The sequence below is a fragment of the Mus caroli genome, chromosome 10 (genome assembly GCF_900094665.2).
Source record: "Mus caroli chromosome 10, CAROLI_EIJ_v1.1, whole genome shotgun sequence".
Classification (NCBI taxonomy): domain Eukaryota; kingdom Metazoa; phylum Chordata; class Mammalia; order Rodentia; family Muridae; genus Mus; species Mus caroli.
Genome location: NC_034579.1, coordinates 35388924 through 35405392, shown reverse-complemented (window position 1 = coordinate 35405392; position 16469 = coordinate 35388924). Strand labels below are relative to the sequence as shown.

General features: G+C 45.9%; 1 protein-coding gene across 2 annotated transcripts in view; it reads left to right on the top strand.

Annotated features, from left to right (window-relative positions):
- Positions 1–10432: 10432 nt before the first annotated feature.
- Mfsd4b (major facilitator superfamily domain containing 4B) overlaps positions 10433–16469 on the top strand; it is a 9375-nt gene continuing 3338 nt past the window's right edge. The window contains exons 1-3 of one of the 2 annotated variants that reach the window (XM_021174693.2): positions 10433–10750; positions 14757–14925; positions 15557–15673. In XM_021174693.2, the coding sequence (XP_021030352.1) occupies positions 14877–14925; positions 15557–15673 (166 nt within the window). In that variant the 5' untranslated portion in view covers positions 10433–10750; positions 14757–14876. The remainder of the gene's footprint in view (positions 10751–14756; positions 14926–15556; positions 15674–16469) is intronic. The other variant, XM_029482885.1, reaches the window with a different exon arrangement.

Sequence of the window (16469 nt, the reverse complement as noted above, 5' to 3'; positions counted from 1 at the left end):
ATACTATTACTCTGCTAAAGGAATGCAGCAATGACTCCTAATGACATGCTGCTATACCTGTAGATCAGCATCTCACTTAGCCATCACCAGAGAAGCTTCCTCTCTGGAGGAGTACAGAGAATGCAGGGACCCACAGTTGCATAATGTTCCGAGAGTGAGAGAGATGGGAACACTTAGTCCTAAATGGGATGCCATCATCAAACTGCCCCCTTCAGGACTCAGGGAGCTACGTAGAAAAAGAGGCAGACAAGTTGTAAGAGACATGAGAATGGAAGATACCAAGGAATCAGTGACTTCTAGACACTACCAGCCTGAGGTGCATATAAACTCACAGAGACCAGAGCAGCATGCACAGGTCCAAGGCAGACTGGGTCCAAGCACTGGGAGAGGTGGACACATGCCTCCATCCATAACGCAGAAGCTATCTCCCACTGCCAATCACTTGCAAAGCAAAAATCACTTTCCCCCAATGGAGTCTCAGTGTAGTAAGAGAAAATTTAATGGAATATTTGGAGATTTTTGTCTTCTAATACTTTGGGCATTTTTTAAACTTGTTGGTCTTTTGCTTATATATTATGGCTTCAGATTTTATGTTTTTATAGGTTTTGTGTGTGTGCATGTGTCTCAGCATGTGTGTGGTATATGTGTTTCTTGTACATTTTTCTGTATTATTTTATTGTTTGGGGGGGGTGTTTGTTTGGATAGCTGTTTTCTAAAGAGACAGAGAAAGAAAGTGTGGAGTTGGATGGCTGAGGAGGATCTCAGAAGAGATGCCCAGGTCAGAATATATCATGTGAAAAGATACTTTAAATTTAAAAAGGTATTGTTTCAAATTGTAGGTAGGTGTCTGACCTGTGACGATAGGTCTCACCCAGGTAGTGAGAGAACAAACTCAGAAAGTGTGCAAAACTGTGTTTCTAGATTGTTGTATATTTTAAACAACTGTTTTGAGAGCTGAGCACATGCTAGGTACTTCCGACTTAATGAACTTCCACTCTTATCCTTGGAGTTCTGTTTATCACTATTTGCATTAGGAATTGAGACATGAAGGAAATGTTAGGAAATGTGGTCTACTTATATAAGTGAGGCACTGGAGGTGAGCCTCTGAAGGATGCTTCTTGTCCATGTCTATCCCTGTGTCTGTTTCCTGGCTTCCAGGAGGCAAATGGATCTGCCTCACCATGCCCTTCTTCACGATGCCCCTCCTCACCATAGGCCCTTAAACAACAGAGATGGTTGTGTATCAGGTGAAGCCTGTGGAAGGTGAGCCTGGACCTTCTCTTATGTGTTAAGCAGCTTCCCTCATGGATTTTTGGCACCTGGGTGAAAGTGCTGACTGCTCAGGGCTTGGTCTTACTTTTCTGCTAACTGAATAGTGCTGTATTATATGAACCATTTTCTACTTGGGCTGCCTTGGAAGGAGGGGTGTGTGCCAGAGAATCATGCACTGGGCTAGTCTGAGCCTCTCACAGCAGCTCTGCCCTTCTTTAGAACTGTTCCCTCCTCCTCTTTCTAGGCTCCCATCCTCTGTGAGTAAACGCCCGCCATTGTTCTAGTGGGACTAGCTGCTGGCGTTTCTGGTCAACCCATGAAGGGGTGAGTGTTTGGCTTTAGGTCTGCCCCTCTGCTCCCTTCTAGAGAGCTGGTTATCTCCCACTCCTGCACCCACTACTCTGAACGCACAGGCACTTAACGCTCAGCAGGAAGTTTCATTTTCAGTCTATTCCAGGGTAGACTGGGCTCAGTGATTGATGTTAATGGATACTTGAATGATGCTAGTAGACCCCAAGAAAAACATTATTTCAAATATAATGGGGGGCAGGGAACCCAGCTAATTGTAAATTTCTTTTTGTAAAAGTCTATTAGTCAAAGTTAGTAGACTCTATTTTTTAAAACTTACTTAGTGTGTATGTATTCCATGTATGTGCAGGTACCCCTTGGAGGCCAGAGAGGTCAGTTCTTTCCATCTGCTGGATTGAATTCAGCTAGCCAAGCTGGCATGGAAAATCTGTCACCCACTGGGCCACCTCTCCAGGCTTGACTCAGAGGCAGATGCATTCCTGAACTCCTTAAGCTGGAGTTCTAGGCAGTTGTGAGCATCTCTGTATGGATGCTGAGAACTGAACTCTGGTCTTCTAGGAGAGCAGCAAGAACATTTAACTGCTGAGCGATGTCTCCTGTCTCTGAACTGTACTTTTTATCCAGAATAAGCGCTAATACAACAGGGTAGCCTTTACACTTGCAAGAGCTATGAATGGATCTCTTTTGTGGGAGATAGAATTACACCCTAAACCTGTGGACCAAAAAGTCTCCAAGCTCCTGCAGCTCAGTCAGTTGACAGGCACTGACCAAAGACTTGCTGTGCTCAGTGAGCACTGCTCTGGGGTGACACGGCACGCAATCCCCTGCCTGGGCAGAGCTAGTCTCGCTCTTGAGAGCGGTTAAGAGGCCGCAGTTACAAAGCCAGGCATCAAGTACAACCTGATGGAGTGCCAGAGACAAGATGCACTTAATCGTTTGCTCTTTGAGAATTCTCAAATACTTCATTTGCAGTTTTTTTTTTCTTTTTAGCACAATTCATATGGGTTAATGTACCTAAACCCAAAAACAGCAGCATCAACAAGAAGTGCCAGAAAACCAGCATCGGGGTTTGTGCAGTGGAGCTAAGAGAGCAAGCACTACAGAGGTTGAATTAGATCTCAGGTTACAGCTCCTAATACCCAAGGGTGACCAAGGGGTTCAGTTTTCAGCTCTGTTCCTTATCGCTTACAGAAAATGCAACTTCTGGGAGGTGTGTGTCCTCTTCTGAGTTAAGACAACCTTTGGGACTTTTAATCCTTTTAACCTTGCTTTATTTTAAAATTGTGCGTGTGGCGTGTGTGCGTGCATGTGTGTGTGTGTGTGTACATGGCTTTACACATATGTGGAGGTCGAAGGGCAACATTTTAAAAGTCAGTTCTTTCCATCTGCTGGATTGAATTCAGCTAGCCAAGCTGGCATGGAAAATCTGTCACCCACTGGGCCACCTCTCCAGGCTTGACTCAGAGGCAGATGCATTCCTGAAAGGTCAGTTCACCTGATGAGCGCCTGAGAAGGCTTAACTGAAAATAAATTTGATGGAAAAACAAAAACCTGTGAAGGTCTGTAAATTTGCAGCCTTGTGTCAGAAACAGAGGAACTGTAGGCACCCGTGGTCATCATGTTCATGATAAAAGTCACAAGTCCTCATAACGGAGAATGCAGGAACAGAAAAACACACAGACCTGCCCTCGATAGAGTACAGGTTTATGAGTAATGATCAAGGTTTTATTGTTTTAAACACAACCAGGAGGTTGATATTGCCATTCTTATCTTGGAGTACAAAGTGCTTTTCTCTGGACTGTGACATGAGAATCATTTAATAATCCTGAAGGAGGCCAAAGTGCCTTCTGCTTCTGCCCTACCAGAGCCCATGAGCTCCGAGAAGAGAGAGGACCCTGGAGAAACTGACCTTTGAGCTCAGCGTAGTGTAACCTCAGGCACAGCTGAGGACCAGTGCCTTTGGGGATGCAGACAGCTGGAACAGAGACTGATTTCCAGGCTGGTGACTCCTTGTGTGCTCTTTGTGGGTGATTTTACTGTGTGCCCCCCTGAAGGACAAGCTGAGATGAGGAGATGCCATTTGCTGTTAGCATCGATGCTGCTCGCTCAAGTATGGAGAAAGGTGGATTCTGTCAGAACACAAGCAGCTCCAGGCTCAGCAGCTTCGACTTCCTGCATACCATAGTGCAAGTGTGGCAATCACAGGAAAAGTAACAAGAGTCTGCTCTCTCCTTCCTCTACATAGGTTCCAGGAGTCAAACTCAGGTCTTCAGGCTTGGGGGCAAGCACCCTTAACTGCTGAGCCACCTTGCCCATCCTTTAAATTATTGTGTGTTTGTGTGGTGTGTCTGTGTAAGTGCACTATAGTGTGTGTGGAAGTCAGAGGTCAACTTGTGAGAGCCAGTCCTCTTCTTGGGTTCTCACTGCGGGTTCTGGGGACCAAAGTGAAGCCATTAGGATGGTGTAGCAAACCCTTTTTACCCACTGAGCCATCTTGCCAGCCCTGACATTTTGATCTGTGTGCCTCTAAAGCCCATACTGATTTTCTAAGCTATTCTTTGTTTTCTCACAGTTGCCATATATAATCTGACCTCTAAGTGTGTATTTAACCCCTTCACTGCTAGTTCATTCACTATAATGTGGCCTTTGTTCCCCACACACCTACAGATCTGTTCTAGCTCCAGGGACAATTCTAGTCCTTGGGAACACGTTAATATGGTCACTTGTGTATCAATAACTTAAGTGACAGACTTTCCAGTCATTGTATGGATGCTGGGATGTGTTGGGAAGCAAATCTGACATGATCACTGTCAACAAGAGTGTAGAGTGTGATGGCAACAACCAATCAGAACACAGCAGCTCGTCGGAAGGGGACAGGTGACCTGAATAGGCATGATAAATGGGCAAGTCTCCTGTTTTCCACCTTGGGGCTGGAACTCAGGTCCTTGTATACACTAGAGAAGTACTCTACCAGTGAACTTGAACCCTAGACTAACAAGTCTCTTTTAGCCCTCCGAGAGGAGGAGCTTTTGGTGAAGTGTGGTGTGGTTTGTGCTTATAATCTCAGAACGTGGAAGGCCAAGGCAGGAGGCTTCTAATCTACCAGAGGATACAGAGTCAATTTGGGGCCAGCCTGGAATATACAGCTTTCTTTTCAAACAGGGTCTCTTGTTACCAGGCCAGATTCAAACTCAGAATTGTAGCCAAGGCTGGCCCTGCCTTACTGATCTGGCCTCTACTTCCCAAGGGCTGTGATCAGAGCCATGCACCACCATACCAGACAAGAAAAGCCACTTGATGGATCCATCCAGTTTTCTTTCTGTTTCTGATTTCTCAGTGTCTTCTGTGAACAAAGCCAAATACCTCTGTTCAGCTCAGCTTGATGCGATTCTGTCTCATAGAGTTAGATTCTACCTAATCCTAGCATCCATAATCGAAGTCGATTGTATCCTTAAAGTAAATTTGATGTAATTAAACTTTGGCAGAGAGGAAGCCAGATTTTAGAAATATCTGTAGAAGTAAAACTGATGGTGTGGTCGTGCACACCTGCATCTCCTAACTTGTGGGAGGCAGAAGCAGGAGGGTCAGGAGTTCAAGGTCATCCTTGACTCTGACTCAAAACTGAACCAAAACAAAAAGATAACATATTAAGCTGATATACCTGGGAAACAGTTTCTATTTTGTTAATCTTATTTTGCTAATAGATGTGCACTGGCCAAACCCACTAGTTGTGGTAGGGCACCTTTCCCACATCATCTTCCCTTCTCTTTCCATTACTTTGTTTTCCATCAAGTGTCTCTCAAAGGCACTCTCTAGGATTAGTCACCTCTGTCTCTTTTACAAAATGTCCAAGGTAACAGACTCATAGAAAGAAAGGTTTATTTTGGTCATGAGCCCAGAGGATTCAATCTGGAGTTGCTTGGCCTGGCTGCTCTGGGTCTAGACAAACAGATAAGCATGGCAGGATGCTCAAGTAGAAGATGGCTTCTCACATGGAAGCAAACGGATTGGCCCTTTGGGTGCCATGACAGGAAAGGAAGGAGGGAGGGAGAGAGGGAAGAGGGAGAAAGGGAGGGAGGGAGGAAGAGGAGAAGCTGGGGCAGTTTCACTTGCTTTCCCTTTAGGACTTTGATCAAGCAGATAACTGACACTAAAGGTCTTGCTGTGACTTAGGAACTATCTCTGCTGTGGTACCCAAGTTTTTCCAGAAATTACTGACTGGGCCAAAATACAGCAGTGTAAGGTCAGGCTAGAGAACCATACCTGACTTCTATGTCACATCTGCAGCCACTCAGTAATTCCTATAACTTTGAGGATAAGGAACTGATAGCTTATTAAATTTTACATTACTGAAAGCCAGAAGATATGGGTCTCCCTTTGCACAGACAGCCTTGGTACTTTAGTAATTTTAGAACTATTATTAAAAAAAGAAAAAAAAAAGACACTGCTATCCAAATTATGAGCTTACAAGAACAGCTAAACTCACAGAAAAGAAAACATAATTCATTCCATCTTCAAAAAGCCAAAGATCTTTGTAACTATTGCAAAAAGCCCAGCCATTTCAAGAAGACTCCAAGAAACTGAAATAGGAATTCTCCCACTGAAGTAGCAGGCCTGAGAGAACTTGAAAGAAAATGGAGAACAGAACAGGGCTGCTCCCCAAAATAAGGGAGGTTTTCATTGCTACCATGGTAAGAGAAATGGAATATTAACCAACAGGAAACAAAGCCTGGGGCTACTGGGTTAATTCCTACCAGGCTTAAAATCAACCTCAGCATAAAAATAAAACGCAAGTGGTGGGAATTACTAATTTATCCTTATTGACTTTAAGGCAAATCCTATTGTCTTAGTGCTGTTCTATGGCTAGGAAGAAGGACCACGGCAATTCTTATAAAGGGGAGCATTGAACTGGGGCTGACTTACAGTTCAGAGTCTTCGTCTATTACGCTCATGGCAGGGGACAGGAGCTGAGAGTTCTACATCCAGATCAGCAGGCAGAAGAAAGAGAGAGACACTGGGGCCCTACTTCAGCATCTGACACTTCATAGCCCACCCCTAGTGGCACACTTCCTCCAACAGTCATAGCTACTCTAACAAGGCCACACATTCTAGTCCCTTCAAATTGTGCCTCTCCCTATGAGCCAATGGGAGCCACTTTCATTCAAACCACTACACCTAAAATTTAAATAGGAAGAGACTAAGGCATCCCCTCTTTCTACTGGTAAACGGTGTCCCTGTTCATTTGTTGAGATGTGACTCTTTGGAAACAAAACGCTCACATATTCACCTCCCAAAGCTGGTAGTATCTTTCTTTAATTCAGGAACACTGAAAAGCCCCTATCCCAACATTTTCTCCATGCCACTTGTGAAGGGATCAAACAAGACCTTATAGAAGAAAACCAAATTCCACAAATTTCAGGAGAGTTTGTGCAAAACAAACAAACAAACAAACAAACAAAAAACAGATGTAGAATGAATAAGATTAACTGTGCCAGTTAAGGTAACAATAAATAAAAGCAAACCCTTGCCTAATATAAAAGATAAATACCCTTGAGGCAAGAAGTTCCAATGGACTCAAACCCATCATAGGAAACTATCAAGAAAATGGGCTTATCATCCCTGGTATGTGATGCCTCACATCACCCCAATATTACCTATAAGGAAGCAAAAATGGAAGAGGATAGAGACTTGTGCAAAATCTCCAGGCCATAAATGGCTAGTATTCTCTCACAATGCAGTGGTGCCTAAACCCCGCTCTGTTATCTAGAGCTCTTCAAACTACAGCCTGCTTTTCAATGACAGACCTTGCAGCAACTCTTTTAGTAGTCTTCTTGCATCAGATGAACAATTTTTGTTTCTTACACATAGGATAAATGGCAGTTCACTTGGCTTTATTTGCTAACATTTGTATTTGTGAGCATAACAGGACATTTTCAGACAGGATATGCAGTTATCTTTACTCCTGACATAATTGAGAGTGCTCATTTGCCTGACATTGCATCTGCTCAGAGGAATGAACTGCATTTAGCCAGAGTGTCTGCGCACTGGGCAGAAAACAAAACAACTAACATTCACACACGGCCGCTAGACATATGGAGTGGTGCGTTATGGCATGCTGTGGGGACAAAGAGGATTTATGCCTTCCTCTGGCCAACCCTTTCAAAACAGTTAACAAATTGGAGAATAACTAGACGTTATCTATTTGCCCAAATCATTAGCCACCATTAAAATCCCAAGACATTCAACTGGCAGTGGAGGTGGCAGCAGTGGTGGTATTGATGGTGGTGGTGCACCTTTAATTCCAGCACTTGGGAGGCAGAGGCAGGCAAATCTCTGAGTTTGAGGCCAGCCTGGTCCACAGAGTGAGTTCCAGGACAGTCAGGGCTACGTAGAGAAACCCTGTCTCAAAAAACAAAAACAACAACGACAAATCCCAAGACACTCTAAAACGGTGATTTTTCAACCTGTGGGTCACAACCCCTAGGAGGCCAAATATCAGATATCCTCACAATCAGATATCCTCACAATCAGATATTTACATTTGGTTCATAACAGTAGCAAAATTACAAAGTTATGAAGGAGCAACAAAAACAACTGTATGGTTAGTGGAGCCGCATGTGCTGTCTGTCTTGTTCATGATGTCTTGTCCATGTCTAGCCTCTTCCATCAGGCTAACAGAGGTGCCACACTAAAGAACAACTGGCAACATAAGGGTGGAAATCGCAATCCCCACAGTAATCTTTGGGTAGGTCCACATAGGAAGCCTATAATATCCCTAGGTGCCCAACTGCCTCTTCTGGAACATGTACATACACACTGGGCATCAGAAAAAAATGATCTCTTAGGGTAAGCTATAGTTCTGGAAATCCTCTCCAACAACAACTGACAAGGTATACTCAGGATGTCCTGTCTACCCCAAACACAAATACATAAGCCACTTCATGGGACACAGAGGCATTACCCTTTTCTGAATCGGCCATTTGGAACCTCACTTCCTCGATGATCCCAAGCCTTGGGCTGGGTGGAAGAGCATCACTGTGTCCCACTTAGGACTGCGTGCTCAACAGTCTCATTCTCAGCCCTGTGTCCCACTTAGGACTGCGTGCTCAACAGTCTCATTATCAGCCCTCTGACCAGATAGGTGGTTTTTGCACTGACTTCTACCCACTGCAAAAACAAAAGGCCGAGAGTAACACTTATGTAGGGGTGTAAATACAAGTCTTTAGAAGGCAGTTTGAAACTACATGCAATCAGGAAACCAGAAGTAGGTTCGTCCCTGGGTCCAATGATTGCCCCAGCCATGGGCTTTGAACTGACTTACAGCACCAGTCTAGAGTTCTGTCCTGTGGAGTAGGTCACAAAACCAAGCAGAAAGTGGTTAGCTACCTCCACGACACTTATGCCACCATTATACACAGGGGGCATCTTGCCTAGTAGGTTGGTATTGTAGCAGGCAGAGTCATTCTCACTTTAAAATGCCCTTAAATTTTTTTCTTTACCAATCTATTTTAAAATTTTTATTAAAAATTTTTATGATACAATGTATTTTTTTTAATTAGATATCTTCTTTATTTACATTTCAAATGTTATCCCCTTTCCTGGTTTCCCCTCCGAAAACCCACTATCCTCTTCCCCCCGCCCCCTGCTCACCAACCCACCCACTCCTGCTTCCTGGCCCTGGCATTCCCCTACACTGGGGCATAGAACCTTCACAGGACCAAGGGCCCCTCCTCCCATCGATGACCGACTAGGCCATCTGCCCTTAAAATTTTTGTGTTCTAAAGGTCCCTCTGAAAATTTCAAAACACACACTTTGAGACCGATCAGAAAACGTCTGAAATGGTCTAAGCAAGAAACGAAGACAAGCAGAGTAGGAATGGAGAGGAGTTGGACGCCAATTTAAGAAACCTTTCCGAGACAAACAAGGAAGAAGTTAATGATCACATGATTGAAGATAGAACGTTGGTTTATGGGTAACAAGACCAAGTTTTGTAGTAGCTTGGGAGTCTAAGTAGGAGGGGATATCAGAGACAGAAATTTAAGAGGAAAAGAACTTCAGATAAAAATTAGATTGTGATAACATTTGAGGCTATGGTCCCTGTGGTCAAATCTGTAGTCAGCTAAGGACACGGTCTTCCTTTTTCAGCTAGCATAGCTATTTGGCAAAGACAGACTGATGTCCAGGTCCACTCAACAATGTAATTGCCTGCAGGTTAAAACCAGTGTGGGCAAGTGCTTGCAACTCGTTTTGTCCCAGATTCTTTTCTTTAGCTATTGCTTCACCATTCAGTAAAGGCCAGCGGTGTTGTTGTCTGGCCTTTAGGAGCTGTTACTCTAACCTAATATTCCTATTTATAGATGGGACTGCGGTGGGATTCTGAGTGTTGTGTAAACTAACTGAAATACTTCACGTGTGAGTTTACACGTAAGGATCCACAACTATCTGTTCAGTGAGAAGCTGACGTTCAACATTCTCATACGTCTAAGGAGCAAGGGCAACGGTTTGGAAATCATGTAGAGACAAGACCTTCGGGTTTCCAGGTGACCCAGGAGGCTGCGGAAGTTGCCATCTTGCAGTTCCAGGCCGGGTTTCTTCCAACGTTTTGCAACTTGGGATCGTCTTGTGTATGGGTTGCAGCTTGTACATCTTTGGCCTACAGTCCCCAGGCCGCGAAACTCACCTAACTGAGACTTCTCACCTGGGCCAGGCTGTCCGATCCCCAAGGCAACCACATCAACTTCCGGTTTGAGGAAGCCTCCTGATTGGCCAGCGGCTTTATTTCCGGCCCGTGATCCGTGCAGGCGCTCTGCTACGGTGAGGGCCCCGCGCCTGCGCGGCGGGAGGCTCCGCTCCCGGGTCACGCTCGCGCGGGCTGGTCCCGGCGTTGTTGGCGTCGGGGGAGACCTGGGACTCGAGGGCTGGGCCGGGCGGGGCCGGGCCGGGCACCGCCCTGCACACCTGAGGCCTGGTGCACGGAGCACGGCAGGTGGAGCCGCCACGCTGGAGTTGGAGCTGGAGTTCGGTGGGGCGGGAGGGCAGCGGCTCCTCCCAGCCGGCCCGGGCGCAGAGAATGAGTCGGAAGCCGTGGCCTCCGTGCGGAAAGGCTGTGCCCAGAGCGTGCTGCGCTGGTTCACCACCGTGGTGCTGTGTGCCGCCTTCCTGGGGCTGGTGAGAGCTGGGCCCAAACCCTCCAGGCCACGGCTGGAGCAGGCGTCCTGCAGGGGACGTGGTCTCCTTAGTGCCCTGCATCGTGTGTGACCCCTGGTGTATATTGGTTAATCCTCCTGAGTCTCAGTTCTGTCATCTGGAAAAACGGGCAAAATTAATACGTTTCCAGCACGAGCAAGCTAAGTTTCCCCCGGAAAACGGGGAGATACAAGATGGGGAGCCTGCTCCCCTTCACTCACTCACTGAAGCTCCAAATTGATCACAGAAAAGCTGCTTTGAGGGGGCCTGACCAAATCCAACCAACTGCTTTATTTCGCAGATGGGAAAAAGGGCCCAGAGAAGAAAGTGGCTTTTCTGGTTAACTGATAGTATCAAGGACCTGTTGCTTACCCTGTATATGTCCTGTTTAAATCAAGCCTTTAGATCCTTAAATGATTTTCTTCACTCAAGTGCAAGAACTAAAAACGCCTTAAAGACAGTGTTCCCCAGTGTAGCACCTACTGCTGACCCGAAACGTCCTATTGTAGACCAGATGGCTGTAACTCATTGTGTAGATCAGGATGGCCTCAAATTTCAGAGATCCTCCTGCCTCTGCCTCCTGAGTGCTGGGATGAAAGCTATAAACCACTGACCTAAAGTGATAACTTTTGACTCGAGTGCTATGAGAGCTAAACCTTTGACAGAGTCCCTTCTGGTCCCTCAATTGGAGCTTCAGTTTCTTAAAATTATTTTGATGGGAAAGTAGGGAAGAAAGAAAGCGTTGCAGATACTGGAGCCCCTTGCGTGTACCAGGTATTGCAAGTGATTGTAGGAAGATCTGAATGAACATGCTGTGGCCCTGTGTGCTCCTGGTCTTTGTCCTTGGTTGCGGGTGCTTGGGGCAGGGAAAACACTCTTGGTTTGGAGCAGAACAGTGCAGCACAATCAGGTTTTGTTGTTTGTTTATTACGTACAGGGCGCTGACCCAAGGACTTCATGCTAGGCTTTCACTGAGCTGTGTCCCCAGCCCACAATCCACGGTTCTCAAAACTCAGAAAAGATTCCTTAAAGGTTTTTAGGAATTTCATCTAAAACGGAGGTCTTTAGTTCTTGGCAGTATATTGTGTAACATCTTATTGTTAAAATCATTCTGTCTGTGTTACATTTTGCTAAGAAAGCCTTACAGTCCTTACCTCTCCTGATAGCTTTGGAGTGTGAGGAAAACTGTAGATATAATGCTCATTAGATTACTTATCGTCAGCATTAGACAGTTCAAAGGAACAACTCCTTGTGCGCCAGAAATATTGGCATCTTAATGTAAAAATCAAAATTTGGTGCTTCGTAATTAAAAAATTTTAGCAATTAAATTTCTTATTTATGCATATAGCATATTTGAAAATATAAGTATATATTTTGAGAATAGTCTGTTACATTCTAAATCCTTGTGCAGATGGTGTGTGTCAAGGCCAGAGGTGTCGTGCTCAATTGCCCTCCACCTTATTCATTGACAAGGCCTCCCACTGAACCTGGAGCTCACCCATTCAGCCAGACTAGCTGGCCGGTGAGCCCTGGGGATCTCTTTCCTTTTTCTTCGGTGTGGGGTTCTAGGCATGCTGCTGTTTCTATGTGTCCTGGCTAGTTTTATGTCAATCCAACACAGGCTAGAGTCATCTGAAAAGAGAGAACCTTAATTGAGAAATGCCTCCAGAAGATCTAGCTATAGGGCATTTTCTTAATTAGTGACTGATGGGAAGGGCCCAGACCATTCATTGTGGGTAATGCCATCCCTGGGCTGGTGGTCCTGGGTTCTATAAGGAAGCAGGCTGAGCAAGCCAGTAAGCAGCACCCCTCCATGGCCTCTGCATCAGCTCCTGTCTTCAGGTTCCTGTCTAGATTGAGTTGCTGTCCTGACTTTCTTCAGCGATGGACTATGGTGTGGAGGTGTAAGCCCTTTCCTCCCCAACTTGCTATTTGGTTATGGTGTTTCATCGTAGCAATTAAAACTCAAACTAAGACAAGTTGGTACCAGGATAGTGGGGTATTGCTGTGACAGGCCTGAACATGTTGTTTGGGATTGTGGAAGGACCATGCTGTTCTTGTAGGAATGTGGAAGATAGAAATGTTGAGAGCTGGGGCTGGAGATGTGACTCGGGTTTAGAGCACTGGCTGTTGTTCCAGAGGTCCTGAGTTCAATTCCCAGAGCCCACAGCTATAGCTGTCTATAATGGGATCTGATGCCCTCTTGTGGTGTGCAAGAGTGCGTGCAGACCAAGTACTCATATACATGCCAACATCTAAAAAGAAAAACAGTGCTGAGAGCAGTACAGTCGATGGAGGCCTGGCTTGGGAAGTTTCCGAGGGAAGCAAACACTCCCGGCCATTGGAGTTGAGAATCTGTGCCTTTGCTTTGCTGGGGTAGTAGATGCTGCTCAGCTGGGCCGGAAGAGTCCATTCCAGATGGTCTGGGAAGTGTTTTCCCAGAGTCAGCACACAGGAGCTTCGTCCCAGGAGTGGCCAAGGTTGCGCCTCTTCTTGGCAGCCCACTGTAGTATAAGTCACCAGGTGGTGCTGTCTTTGGAGGCATTAAAGAGTCGTGGAGAAAAGCTGAGGCCTGGCACTGTGTGGTAGGGCTGGAGTCTATGAAGAGAGCCCAGGAGAAGCTATTAGTGAAAGTGTTGCAGCAGAAGACCCCCACATTTTGGAGATGCCAGTACCTTGGGATGGCCACCAAGATCAGTGGGTGTAAGTGGAGTGGAGGCGGTTGGAGCCTAAAAGACAGCTTGTGTACTACAGAAGGCAGCACTGGAAAAGTGACCCAAGCCCAGAAGATCATGACAGTTGGACATTGGATTATTCACACTTTTAGAGTTTGGTTTTGCTTTTCTTAAGATTGTAACTGCTCTGGGTTTTCCCCTCTTGAAGTAAAAAAAAGTATTTAATTTTTATTTTACAGGAGTTCACAGCTGAGAGACTGGATTTTAAAGTGTTTGAATTTGTAAAGATTGGAACCTTTAAAGTTTGCAAAATGTTTTATATTGTGTTGTTGATGTTAATGTGGGATCCTGGGGATGAACAAGACAGGAAAGGTGGTGGCTTAACAGTGATATGTTTGTGTATCAGGTTGACAGGGGGTCACTTGCCCTGGACTAGTTTTATGTCAACTTGAGAGATGCTAAAGTCATCTGAGAGGAAGGAACCTCAGTTGAGAAAATCTCTCCACAAGATCTGGCTGTTAGGCATTTCTTAGTGATTGATGGGGGATGGCCCAGCCCATTGTGGGTGACGCTATCCCTGGGCTGGTGGTCCTGGGTTCTATAAGAAGGCAGATGGAGCAAGCTGTGAGGAGCAAGCCAGTAAGCAGCACCCTCCCATGGTCCCTGCATCAGCTCCTGCCTCCTGTCCTAGCCTGCCTTCCTTCAAGGATGGACTTTAGTGTGGAGGTATAAGTCAGATAAACAAACCCTTTCTTCCCTAACTTGCTGGGTTTCCTGGTGTTTGACTGTAGCAATACAAACCCTAACTAAAACACTGCCCTTCCTGTGTGACTGGTGGGGGTCCAGACTCAGGGCCTAATGTCCATGCAGCGAGCACTTCACTGACTGAGCCATCTCCCTAGCCTCTGGTTTGTTGCATATTCATTATTAATATGGAATGGTCCTTTAAGGTATTGATTAATGCTAGACAGTTAAAAGAGAAAGTTAAATAGTTTTATAAGTTGTGTGTGCTGGGATGCACTGGTAGTAGCAGCATGTGGGAGGCTGAGACCAGCAGATAGAGGACGTCTTGAGCTACAGAGCAAGTTTGAGTCCCCAAACAAGACAAAAACTTTAAAGAAAGTATCAAAGGTTATGGCTAGAAGGCCACTGGGGAGTCTGTGGCTTTACTGTTGATAATGTGCATGTTTTCTTAGTTCCACAGTCCCTGTGGTAGACTGTTATCTCCCTCCTGTGGTTTTGTTACAGTGGGAAAGCTACTTCTTGGTCAGTGGTCCAGCGATAGTAAGGGGCTCTCTTGCTTTTAACTATAGGGACTAAGTGTTGCTATCCTGGGGCCCACCTTTCCAGACTTGGCAAAGAACGTGAACAGAAACATCAGCAGCCTGTCTCTGATTTTCGTGGGCCGGGCCTCAGGATATTTATGTGGCTCTATGATTGGAGGAGTCCTGTTTGGCTGTATAAATCATTTTTTGCTTTTGGGTAAGTAAACACCGCTCTTCTTTGTTCCTGTCAACAAATTTACAACTCAGCTCTAAATGGGGAAGATGGTGGATACCTGAGCCAGGCAGCGTGCTGGCATCCACTGTGGGAGCTGGGAAGTCTGGACTGATTCCCTGGGAACTCGATGGGCCCTGGGTGTGAGTGTTGGCCACGAGAGCAACGCTGACTTTACTGTGAGATACGCTCCACTCCAGGCACATGCACTGACTGACCATGAAGCTCTGCATATCTGGGGTGGGGCAGGGCTTCTGGGGCCACGGGGGAGGGGGAGGGGGCGGTGTCAGAATGAGTTCCTGGAACCTGGCCAGGTTCTGTGGACTTGGGCTTGAGATGAAGGGACAGGGAATGGTAGGGAAGTGATAATAGGCTGCACTTCTGTCCTGCCCTTGTCAGAGCTGAGCATGGACTGAGCACCTTGGATCCTGACCCTGGAAAAGAGGGCAGAGCTGCTGGCATGCCATTTTCAATAAATTGGGAAGATTAAAGACAAATCAATTGATGTATTAAAACTCCCATTGAAGCAAGAATATTTTGTTGGTGATGATTAAGTAAATACTGTGTTACCAAAGCAATGCTGTGCTTTAGCTGAGTTCTTCCTGTTTCTTCTCAGGGGTTTCCCTTTCTGCTACCACAGTTGGTCTTTATCTCATGCCATTCTGCAAGACAGCAGCCCTACTGATTGTCATGATGTCTGTCTTCGGGGTTTCCATGGGCATTCTGGATACAGGTTAGTGAATCCTTTATTGTCACCTGTGCTGTTTGGGACACTACTGCTAGGAAAAGGACAGCTGATGACATCACGCTATCACAGGAACATCAGACTGGGACCGTGGCACCTAGTCAGGGCCACTGTCCTAGCAATCAGAACATCCATTTTCCAGCATTCACCTGTGCAGGAAACAGAAAGTGTGTTTCTCTGTAAGCAAGAGCTGATTTAGAATAGCCTAACCTGAAGGATGGTCTTTCCCTGGACAGACACGCAGGCTTTCCTTTTAGGATAGATAGAATCCAGCCATCTTACTGTAGGAAGCTGTAATGGTTGGGAGGACAAAGCAAGTAGAGAGCTGCTGTGTGCCGCAGAAGAACAGACACAGCGTCCAGCCGAGTTGTGAGCTCAGTGAAGCCTTTCCTGGAAAGCCCCTGTTTCCTATCAGTAGAGCCTCTTCATAGAGCAATGTGGCATTTGTTCACCTCTAACTCCAGCATTCTATCCCTTCCTTTCCTCCTCTCATGTTGTTTTGTTTGGTTGTGAAGTTACAGAGTAGAAATGTGTGTTTATCTGAAAGTTAAGAGAGCCAAAGAATGTATGCTTCTGGCTGTCACCTCATAGGGTCTTCATTGGGACAGTGCAGAGTCTGACAACTGAGCTTGGAGCATCAGGACCTTTGGTGTTGACTTCTGTGACAGTTACTACTAGGTGCAAAAATACAAGGCTTTGATGATTGGCCACTGTCTGATGCCAATCCTCCCTCTCCCTCTCCCTCTCCCTCTCTCTCCCTCTCCTCCCTCTCCTCCCTCTCCCT